Source organism: Rutilus rutilus (assembly GCF_951802725.1).
Source record: "Rutilus rutilus genome assembly, chromosome: 5".
NCBI lineage: Eukaryota > Metazoa > Chordata > Actinopteri > Cypriniformes > Leuciscidae > Rutilus > Rutilus rutilus.
This window is the reverse complement of record NC_140213.1, coordinates 15,452,711-15,465,077: the sequence shown is the minus strand read 5'-3', so window position 1 is coordinate 15,465,077 and position 12,367 is coordinate 15,452,711. Positions and strand designations below refer to the sequence as shown.

The 12,367-nt window shown below is 38.5% G+C and overlaps 1 protein-coding gene across 1 annotated transcript in view; it reads left to right on the top strand.

The window, feature by feature from the left end:
• Nucleotides 1-12,367, top strand: part of dhx36 (DEAH (Asp-Glu-Ala-His) box polypeptide 36) — a 142,470-nt gene that overhangs the window by 92,309 nt on the left and 37,794 nt on the right. The window contains exons 15-16 of the mRNA XM_084409512.1: nt 8,629-8,772; nt 11,740-11,857. Coding sequence (XP_084265638.1) covers nt 8,629-8,772; nt 11,740-11,857 — 262 coding nt within the window. The remainder of the gene's footprint in view (nt 1-8,628; nt 8,773-11,739; nt 11,858-12,367) is intronic.

Below are 12,367 nucleotides of genomic sequence, written 5' to 3'. Positions count from 1 at the left end.
GAAAACAAAACTCAGCCACTGCGTCTTCAGCGGTACGGATTTAGGAACATCAAAATGACGAGTTACTTAAAAATATATATATTTCAGAAACACATTTGTGTGATTGTTTTGTTGTTGTTGAACCTATTCTTCAATGTTTCCTTCACAGTCTCCTCCACATTGACACAGAGTTGTGCACTTTAAGAAGGGTTTTTTTTATTTTTTGGGGGGGGGATTTGCAGTGCCCCCGGCAGCCACAACTTAAGAGTTCAAGGATGGACTGGCTTGCCTGTGGAAGAGTTGACCACAATGGTCTCCAATCGCTTGGGTCCGTCCAACCCAAACTGTTGGAGATGACATATTTGGTGCCCCCTCAAGCGCTTGTCGCCAACAGTGTCCTCCTTGGTACACTGCTCTTTTGAGGTGCTGCACTTTGTAAAGAAAGACTACGCGCCCGCGCACATACACATTCAAACGTGCATGCCTGTGGACTAAACACGTAATGCGCATGTGCATGCCGTCGCCATTTTCACAGATTCGCGTTTTTGAAGTTTACACAGAGATGTGAACGGTATCATTTTCAAAACTCGTTTTCAAGAGCTTGCCGTTGTCGTGTGGATGAACGGCTGGAGTGCATTGAGGGTTTTCTGTTTTCAGTTGAGAACGGTGTTGTGTAAGCTGCCCCTAAGTTAATAGCTAATGATTTTTACAATGGAAATTATGCTGGACACTTCATTACTTAAGCTGTACAATGATTTTCTCCTGGAGCTGCTGTACAGCCAAAACAATCTTTGGTGAATGAATTTCCTATTATCACTGTAAAGTTGCTTTGAATCAATCTATATTGTAAAAAGCGTTATATAAATGAAGGTGACTTGATTTGACTGCACCAGTGCATCCTTAGTTGGGGAGATTTGCTCCATTCTTCATTCCTTTCTTTGTGAACAACTCAAGACGAGCTTGATCGATGTTGAGTTCGCTGCTGATGCAGTCATAGAGGAGAATTGTGAAGTGCTCCACAATTGAAATGACCTCCTCTGGAATGCTTTTTGGAGCCTTTGACAGAGCCATGAAAGCCTCTGTTGCCATGTCATCTGCATTCTAGGTATCCCATGCTGTCTTCTTGCCCCTGGTTGCAAATGCAGAGACTGTGTCACAGCCAGTGAAGGCATAAAACATAGGAAGAGCTTTTCAGGACCCTGAGACTTGGCAATCTCATGGCCAGGTATGTATCTGACAGGGTACCCGCGGGGTCTTAAAAGCATTGAAAAAGTCTTAAATTTGATAATCTCAAATTAAGGCCTTAAAAGCCTTGAATTTGGTATACAAAGTCTTGAATTTCGTTACAAAGGTCTTATTTTTTTTTTGCCTTTTCTATGATTAAATTCATACCGTAACAAAATTAGCTGTTACTAATGTAGACTAATTCAAAATTAGTCACGTAACGTTGAGTGCACCTCGCGCTTCACGTCATAGAAGAACGCGAGAAAGCGAGCGCACCCGTTACGATGGTTACTAATCAGAGCTTTTCTGTTAAAAGAGCATGTTTTTTCAGTAGTATCTGGCCACAACCATCCACGCGCGCGCTCTCTACATTGTTGAAGAAGCGCGGATGATCTGAAAACACAGACAAGCTGGAGTTCAGCGATCTTCATTTGAGAATATCTGTCATGAGCCGCTTGCGCTGTTTGTGCGACTAAACCTGCGATCAAATTGCAGGCTGATATACAGCAGTGTTTTTAATGTTGATCATTATGCGAGCAAGAATGCAATGTTTCCCAACTATCCACACGATTTCAAATGTGACATTGATTTTATACAACAGTAAAAAAAAAAAAAAAAAAAAAAGGGTAACATTAAGTGATGTACTAAATTTTAAACAGGCTTATTGCTCTATTTTGCAACAAAATCTGTGACTTTGACAAAGACAATGAGTTACCGCCACCTACTGGCGATTTTAATATCATATTTTTATTAATATTAAACGTTTTTTAACATTGAATATTTATTGAACATTGTTTTATTTAAAGCATTATTTATTTTTAAAAGTATTATAAAGGTGAAAAATGAAATGGAAAAATCGATTAAATGGGGCAAATATTGTCCCTTAATGGAAAGATGTGACTGCAGTCGTGGAAGAGAGGGGGTACGGCACTCTAAAAAATTGGAGAACTAAGGAAAAGGGATATGTAGAATTGCACAAGTGCTACTGCTAAAGAGTGCAATGTCAATACAGCCTGTTAGCTTAATTTTAATTTCTCATAAGCATAATCGAATTGGCCTAGAGAGAATAATTATGACATTTTCTGTCTAAAGACTAGGCTACATATAAAATAGTTACCAAAATTAAAGTAACTGCAGTTTGACTAAAAGTAATGACTAAAAGTTGACCAAAAATGCAAACACATTTCGTCAACTAAAACTATGAAAGGCAGAGTGACTCAAATGTGACTAAGACCAATAAGCATTTTTGTCTGAAGATGAAGAGTAAGACTAAATCAAAAATGGCTGCCAAAATTAACATTGGCCTACACACGTGCACGCTACAACGCTGCCGCGTATGTATTAAATATGACTGATAATTTAAATAAAATGTTTTATTTAATTCAGATAGTCTACTTGTACATAATTATTTTTTAGGGTTTAAAATGTATACAGATTTGACATTTTCCCCTCATACTTCTGTCAGAATTGGTACGAAGTTGGCATTGAATTTCATTTGAAATGGTATTAAAAAGGTCTTAAAAAGCCTTGAATTTAAGTTGGAGGATCCTGGGGGTACCCTGATCTGAAGTTCTTGCCAGTCCCAAATGCCACCCACAACTCCTCAATGTCCAGCTCTGACACGTGCAATGGCTAGAACCTAGAGCTGGGCGATTTTTTTTTTTTCTTTTTTTTTTTTCTAAAAAACTCGATTTACGATTCGATTCGATTTCCCCCACCCCCCCATTTAAAACAAAATAACTGCGAACTGTAAATATATTTTAAAAATATATATTTATTGTATTTAATTAAAGTGCATCAACATAAACAAAATTGCAAAGGCAAACCCTTTCTCTAACTGAAAAGTCACTGTGCAGTGCGCAACAAAGATTGTTAAACATCCAAATTATTTATACTGTATTTGGATTGAGCTAATAAAACAACAAAAAATCCTGAGGTAACTCTTATGGCTGGTTCAGATTACACGATTTTTTTGTCTGTCACGATAGTCACTGTGTCAGATTACACGATTTTGACTCCTAAAAATCTTGTCATGTCGTGGACAAGAAACATGTCAGACTACACGTTGTTTTCCGACCAGTCATCGCGAGCCGTCTCACACACTCATTCACTCACACATATACACAAGCTCACTCACATAGCCTACACGCACTCTCACACACACACACACACACACACACACACACACTCACTCACTCACTCACTCGCACATACACACTCACTCACATACGCTCTCTCTCTCTCACTCTCTCTCTCTCACACACACACACACACACACACTCATTCTCGCGAACACACATTCTCACTCACTCTCCCTCACTCACTCGCGCGCCGTCGTCGTGGAGGACCGTTAAAAAATTAAACATGCTAAGTCTTTTTGACGTGATGTCGTGAAGCATCGAGGGCTGCGCCGCAGGGAGCGTGCTACGGAAAACCTGAAGGAAGATTAGGCGAATGCAAAATGTATGTATTGTACGCTATACTGAAGAGGGGGAGAAAAAAAAAAGAATTTTTTTTTTTTTGAAAATATGAATCGATTTGACCTACCAACTCGATTTTTAAATCAAATCGATTTTTTTCCCAGCCCTACTAGAACCCCAACAGTTGGTCCACAGTGCACAGAGTGATCTTTTTAAATCCTTTTCTGCTGCACCGGCTGCATGGAGTAGCATCCTTGTATGTGCCTCTTCATGTGTGCAAGGGGCAATCTGATCAGATTTTTGTGGGTGAGATAATTGGGTCCGCATGTCTAAACAACTTGTTTGGTAGTCAACATTTCCACAAGGTTCCTTGTCAGAAAGTAAAAGAGCTCTGTTTTTTTTTTCACTCTCAGGAAGCCTTTCCAGTTGGTTTGTTAACTTGTTTTTTCCATCCACTCTTGTTCTTGTCCCCTTTCCCCACTTCTGGGACTTTAAGCTGTTAACTTCATAGCAGTCCCATACAATATCTGCTGCTAATTTAGACCTCACTGTTTCGTGAGGCACTGTCTGGGGCACTGCTTATACTGTTTTCTAGGCAGATCATCCTTGTTTCCCAAGCGTAGTCCACCATGAAGTGAGAGTGATGGAGGGTAGGCCTGATTTTCTTTTTTGAAGAAGTTTTCTAGGTTCCCAACACGGGTCTGACAGGCAATATAGAGTCTGGAAAACATTCATGTTTCAGCAAGTTTTGTCTTGGACTGTCCTCTTGTTCCTCTTCAAAGGGACAGTGATGCCTTTCGTGCCCTGCATCTTCTCTGCAATAAAGAGTTTGTACTGCTCTTGGCCCATCCTCTCTGCAGCCCGAACAGCATCCACAACAACTAGGTCTGCTAATTCTCTTGAGTTCAGCTTCAGAAGGTTGTTGCTGTCCTCTGCGAAGGGGTTTCCCATTTCCTCAATGACATCAACCAACTCACATGTCTTGAATTTCAGCTGGACACTTTTGGCCTGTTCATGATGTCTGTTTTCTTATGCTGGGTACACACTACAAGATATTCGAGGTGATTTTGGACCAATTTCTCCCCTTCTGACAATGCCAGGTATAGTCCCGATTATCTTGATGGTTCTACAGATTATCGTATCAGATTTTCCTGTGGTATAAGGTGTTAAGAGTGACTGAATCTGCTCTGAAGAACGTTGTAACTGCACTGATCTTAAATCGAATCAGAAATCCTGTTGTGTGGGGGGAACAAAAGTGTGCATGCAATGGAGATTATCTAACTCCAATAGAGTGTTGGAGTTACTCCAATAGAGTTAAGAATGTCTTTAAATGCCAATCCCAATGCATCTTTTTCGTTATCTACATGTATATTGAAATCACCAACAATTAGGACTTTATTTTCAGCCAGTACTAACTCTGATAGAAAGTCAGCAAATTCTTTGATAAAGTCTGTATGGTGCCCTGGTGGCCTGTATACAGTAGCCAGCAACAATCTCAATCGTGATTTACATTTACACTATATATTGCTACATTAAGCACCAACACTTCAAAAGAATTATATTTGAAACTAGACTTCTTAGTAATTCTGAAAATATGACTATAAATTACAGCAACACCTCCCCCTTTGCCTTTCAGACGAGGTTCATGTTTATAAAAGTAATCTTGTGGGGTGGACTCATTTAAAGTAATGTAATTGTTTGGATTTAGCCAGGTTTCTGCCAAACACAGCACATCTAGGTTATAGTCTGTAATCATCATTAAAGGTCCCGGTTTTCCTGTGTTTTTGAAGCTTTGATTGTGTTTACAGTGTGCAATATAACATGTTCATGTTTCGCGTGTAAAAAAAAACACAGTATTTTTCACACAATTTACTTATCTGTATACCGCTGTTTTCACTGTCCTAAAAACGGGCTGATGACTTCCTTGTTCTATGAAGTCCCTCCTTCAGAAATACGTAACGAGTTCTGATTGTGCCAGCGGTTCCTGTGTTGTGATTCGACAGCAGCTTAGCGCACGTTGCCGGGAAAGGTCACGCCTCTTACCATAACGTGGAGATGCATGCGCTCAGGCCAAACAGAGGTGATTTGACTCCGGGATGAAAATAACAGCATCTCGACGACATGGCGACAAACACACTCTACAAACGCAACTCTTCCTCTTCTCAGTGGGAGCGCAACAAGACCACGCCCCCTTTTTTTGTGTATTCCTGTGGGCGGAGGTTAGTCAAAAAACTGTTCTAGTGACGTCATTAAAGCAGGAAGTAGAGGGATGTAGTCCAAACCGGCCATTCGCTGTAGGCTTTGAAAGGGGACTTCTGTTAAATAAAATATCTCGCTTGGCATTGAACTTTGAGCTTTATAATTTTACAGGTATTATTTATGCTCTAACAGCAACATTACACACTAACTAAAGTTTGAAAAATGGGATCACGAAGAACAGGACCTTTAACAATAAGTGCTTTTGAAGTAAGGGATCGAATATTCAGCAACCCAAGCTTTATCATTTGCTCATTTGTATTATATCCGTTTTTTATTTGTTGAACATCAATTAAATTTTTACCCTTAGATGGGTTTGGAAGTTTTTTTGTATGTCCTAATTCGGGGAACATGTCCTAATACTCATTCGAAGTTGAATGGGTATTTATTGGTTTCTGTGGATTACTGTAGCAAGTGGGTCGAGGTGTTCCCTTTGCGGTCAGCTAAGACACCTTTGATAACTAACATCCTTATCAAAGATATCTTTACCCGTTGGGGGGTACCTACGTATTTGGTATCAGACCGAGGACCACAATTTACCTCACAACTTCTGAACGCTACCTGCAGACAATGGGGTGCCATTCAAAAACTTACCACTGCATACCATCCGCAGACTAACCTGACAGAAAGGGTAAACAAAACTCTTAAGACCATGATTGCCTCATATGTCAAGGACAATCATCGGAATTGGGACCAATGGATCCATGAGTTCGGGTTTGCAATCAATTCAGCTTGGCAGGAGAGTACGAAGTATACCCCAGCGGAAATCGCTCTAGGACGCAAGTTGAAAGGACCCCTTGAACTATTCCAATATCGTTCGCCTGATCCTGACCAATCTGTGTATGAAGTTCATGAAAAAGAATTTGAAAAAAAAAAATCCAGGTCCAGGCACTCAGTAGGATGCAAAAGGTAAAAAGCCTTTATTATTTAAAAGGGCTAAAGCATTAAAACACCACTGCATATGAAGTTGTTGAACGTCAGCAATCACTTCTGGAGAGAGTAAAAGAAAATGTTGCGAGAGCCCAGAGCAGACAACAGAGGTACTACAACCTGAAGAGGTGGCAAGAGACCTTCCAGGAAGAGGAACTCGTCTGGGTTCGTACTCACCCGTTGTCTCATGCAAGGGATGCCTTTATGGCCAAACTAGCTCCTAAGTGGCATGGGCCTGCCAAAGTTTTGAAACAGTTGAATAACGTAAACTACAGAGTTGAGCTGTCAACCGAACCTAAACAAGTTGAGACATACCATGTAGAAAATCTGAAAAGGTTTTACGGCTAGGTCAGGCCTTCTTCTGAGAGGAGGAGGGGGGGTGTAACAGTTTTAGTGAACTGTTACTTGTCTCCTATGTTGAATGCAAGTTGTAATTTCACTCCCGGGGAGCCATTATCTGGGAGATCTCTCCAGGCCAGAGAGTAAAAGGAAGAGGGAAGTGTGAGTTAGGAATGCCTGTTAGCTGAGAGCACATGCTCTTTCCATGCTTTCACTTGGAAAACCCTGTTGAGGAACATCTGTGTTCAATATCTCAATGTGAGTTGATTTATTTGTTTCTTTAACATTAACAAAGGTTTATAGTGCGAAAGTATTTTGCTTGCTGAACCTCATGTTGTATTGTTTGTTTTATTTTGACCAGAGGGTTTTGGTATCTGCTTGATTTTGAGGGCTTCTCAACTGGTTCAAGTTCTTTGTGTTATTATCTTCAACGTGGAAGTATATCCGAACTCCTGAATGAAAAGACACTTTTTCCTTGGATTAACCCTTGTTGAACAAATGTGGATGATGTTCTTCTAACATCTTAAACATCTACAATGGTGTGATGGACCAAGGACATTTGTAGTAACTCTGGACTTTAATATTGGGTGTACATTTATAAGGTTTTACTTCCAAATGCTCTGCCTCATGTAATTTTGTCAAGACATGTATGATCTAAAAATGTATGCTTTACTTAAAGGAAATATAACTGTTGGTAAATGGTGATTGATCCCTCCTCATTTATTTATGTGACCCTTGACATTAGTGTTACAATGTTTGGTTCAGGAGATAGGCTATAATACAAAATACATAATTCAGTTATGGCGGAAAGCAAAATGGTCGCCATAGCATAGCGATTTTGCAATGGCTCCATTTCTGAAAATGTTCAGGGGGCGTATTACGGTATTACAGAAACTTTCTATCTTAAGTCTTAAGTTAAGATCTGACAAGTTAATTTAGGATTTTTCAAAAAAAATTATTACAGAAGCAAATCTTATGTTGATTTAGGATTCTTATCCTATGTTACAAAATCTAATTTTATCTATTATTAAAAATAATAATAAATATGTGCATGGATAAATCATTTATAATAAACACTGCAGTATTCCATTAAAAAAAAATAAAAAAAATAAGAAATTACAATTTTGATTTCATGGTGACTGTAAGAGACACATTTCTTAGTGAAACGGAATATTCAGTGAGAAATAACTTAAGACTCAACTTGATTTTATCCATTGGCATTTGTTTGGATTCTTGGGGGAGGGTAGGAAACATTAGCACATGATATTATTGGCTTTTGTTACAGGCAGAAAAGTTTCAGACGGCAAGAAAAATTTTTTCCCCCTCTTAGAATAATGTGACCTAATGAATCATGACCAGGGACATTTATTAAGACTATAAATTTTGCCAATTTTGACTTTAGAGGACATTTTTTTTCCTCTACTTCTGTGTCATCATGAATACCTTGTGATATTTCTCTTTCAAACTCTGTCTCTTTCAGTATTACGATAGATGATGTTGTGTATGTGATCGATGGAGGGAAGATTAAGGAAACTCATTTTGACACCCAGAACAATATCAGGACCATGACAGCGGAGTGGGTGAGCTTAGCCAACGCCAAACAAAGGAAGGGCCGTGCTGGCAGGTACAGATCTTTCTCCCTCTCTCTCCCTCCCCTCATTTATCCTCCTTTATATGTTATTCCCTCCATATATCAGCAGCGCTTCCTCAATCCATTCACAAGTATCAAAACCAATTTCAGTCGTAGGAATTGCACCCCTTGGAAGAATGTCAAACCTCTCAGGAGGATATGCAGTGTATGCTTGTATCACCGAAATGCTGTGGGATAAAATTGATTTTAAGTTTTTTCTTTTTTTCGTAGAACACTCTTTTTGGATTTTAGTTTCTATTCCACAGTGAATTTTTATGAAACTTAAAGAAATGAATTTATCCACATATTGCTTCATTCTGTAGTACTTTCTTTTGTAGAAAATGACCATTATAATCGATACAGCAGTTTTTGACAGTTCATAGTGACCAAAACTATTTAAAAATATAGCTGCAAGCAGCAATTGTCGGGGCCAAGCAGAATCAGATGACAAGACATGCCAACATGTCTGAAAGTGTCAGACCAACTGCAACAATGAGCAATTAAAGACATTTAAAGAGGATTGTAGGCGAAATGGCTGAAAAATCATATAAACAGTAATTAAAAATATGATTTAATGGATTATCACTTTCGACCAATAGGTGGCACAGTTACAAAACTGATGTGATGTGGTCAGAGTGAAGTGACAATGACACATACAAAGATTGGTGTCTATATGTTCAGGGAATTGCAGAGATAAAGCCTGAATAGTCCTTTCGGCATCATGCCTCAAATTTGCTGCTGCGCTATACGAAAACGGTTTCGTTTATCGACACGAAATCCATAACTTTTAGTCGGCACGGTCTGAAGATGATACGATTCGATTTTAGTGAAAATCGGACAAACAGTCGGAAGAAAAATAATAATTATTTTTGGTATGCCAACAGATACAATAGGTGCCTACGCACATTCTGTGCTTGGCCCCTAATAATAGGAACGGGAACAGATACAATAGATGCCTAAGCACCTTCGGTGCTTGGCCCCTAATAATAGGAACGGGAACAGATACAATAGGTGCCTACGCACCTTCGGTGCTTGGCCCCTAATAATAATAATAATAAGAACGGGAACAGATACAATAGGTGCCTCCGCACCTTCGGTGCTTGGCCCCTAAAAAATGCAAACCATAAAAATGTTATCCACATGACTTGTGCTATTTGTAGAGGGGTAGGTAATCACAATATGAGTCTTTTTTTTTTTTCACAATAACTATATATCACAATATAGTTATTTTTGCTTGAAATAAGGTTGTTGCAATATCAAAATGTTAGACTTTCAAAACTTGAAAATTGTATTATTCTCAACACCAACTTTGATATCACAGCAAAAACTAATTCAGCGAAAGGACAAATTAATATAATGAAACAAAGATATAAATGAACCAGTGCTTAATGTTTTTCAGGTAGGTCTATTTATCAGAAATAAAAAAAAAATTAATCAATTTGTCAAATGTATTAAAAAAACATAATAGATAAATATACAGGTTTCACTCTATAAATTAAATCTTCATTGTTTCGTATTAAAAGCTACAAAAGTTAGCCAAGAACAGTGAATGATTTTTTTCTCTCTTTTTCTTGTTATTTGATTAACATTAAAGGGATAGTTCACCCAAAAATGAGTCCATGTCATTCCAAACCTGCATAACGTTCTTTTATTTTGTGGAACACAATATTTTTTCTAATTAATTATAATTTTTTTTCCCACTGCGGAAGTAATGTCATATAGGTTTTTAACATGAGGGTGAGTAAATAATAGAATTTCAAACCCTGTTTAATCTGAATCTAATAACACTTCTCCTTCTCCTGAATCTAATGACACCAGGTTTTTTCATTTCTGACTAGTATTTTTGTTCATGAAAGGTCTGTCTGTCGAGACAGTGCTTCTCTCAAGGTTTTTTTTTTTTTTTTAAGTCCACACAGAGAGGAAAGATGTGGCCTTGAATAGCTTCATAGTTATCTCAGTCTTTTGTTATCAGTCATTTGATAGGAAAGTGAAAAAAAAAAAATCTTCCTGTTGGCTTTTTTTCAAGTTGAAGGCCACATTCCTCACATATACGTAAATCCTGTTTGGTTATCTCTCTTTGTGTCTATTTACTCTAAATGGACTGGAAATCTACTTTAATTGGGAATATGTTAAAGATGTTTTTGATGATGTTGTTTAGTTTGCATTGAAAACCTGAAGCTTTGTGTGTGTGCAGTTTTGTTTGGTGTCTACATGTTGGGGTTTAAATTGGCACAGTGACTCATGCTTTTTAGACAGTGAGCGAGAGTGTGTTTGTTTGTATGAAAGAGAGATAAGTCAGTCTCTAGTTTTGCATCTACATGAATCTGCCCTACTGCTCAGCACAGGCTCTGACACACCATTTCATTTTCATACTTGTTCACAAATGCCCAAATGTATACCCCCTCTTATTGTACCTGTGCACATTCACACGCACTGCCCCGTTGCCACAGTAACTCCATAGCACTGCATTATTCGTGGGAAAGCAAATTGACTTTCACATCAGCAAGCTTTGACTAGTCTTACATAGACAAACCATTGACTATCGGCATAAAGTCTGAGCCACATTGCAGCTTAGACTGTCCGAAATACAGAAAATGTGGGGAAAAAAAATCGGTCTACCTTTGTTACTTATCTTTCTCTCCCTCCCCATCCATGAGAATTACAGAGTTCAGTATATTCAAATAAAATCAAATGTTCTATAAGTGTAACCAAATACAGGTTTTTAGTTTAAACCTAATACAATATAATTTTAATATATAATATATCTTCATTTGGTCTGCTAAATTAATAAAAAAAAATAGGCTTAAATGTTTTTGTACTCTACCTGTACACATGATTGAACTCTTGATTACATTTAGCCAGTAGCAATTTGCATTCATCAAAGAGACTTTCCTAATGGATGCAGTGTGACATTGTATTTCCTGTGTCCCTTTTGTTTTGTGTGTGTTTGTGTCTGGGCAGAGTGTCTCCAGGGAAATGTTATCACCTGTATAATGGACTGAGGGCCAGCCTCCTGGATAACTACCAGTTACCTGAGATCCAACGCACTCCACTTGAAGAGCTTTGCTTGCAAGTAAAGGTATCCAATCAAAGGCGTGTGTTTCTGTGCATACTATATTTCACTAAAATGCATGGTTGAATTTCCCCTTAGAGATCAATAAAGTATCCATCGATCTAGCTATCTGTGAGCCACACTACACAGCTTTTGGTGTGTCTACTCAGCAGTAGGTGTGTATGCTCTTAAAATGCTTAGAAACTTGCTGGTTGGCAATCCTCAGAGAGAGAGAGCTTCTCACTGCTTTGGTTTTAGGAAACTGGACTGAACATTAAACAGTAACCCATTCTTGCTCTCCAACACATACACTCTCTTCTTTACACACGCACAACCTCTTTCCCTTGTATCTGTTTGGCTCTAATGGGGCCTGAAGGCAGAGGTTTCACAAATAGTCTCCGGTGACTATAATAAGTGAGCACACAAACAAACTAATGGATTAAAAGGGACATTAATCACTGTCATTGTATCTGAGAGCCAGTGTAATCGTGTAACTATGCCTTTTAGCTGTGTCAGTTACTGCTCATTTTCATCTCC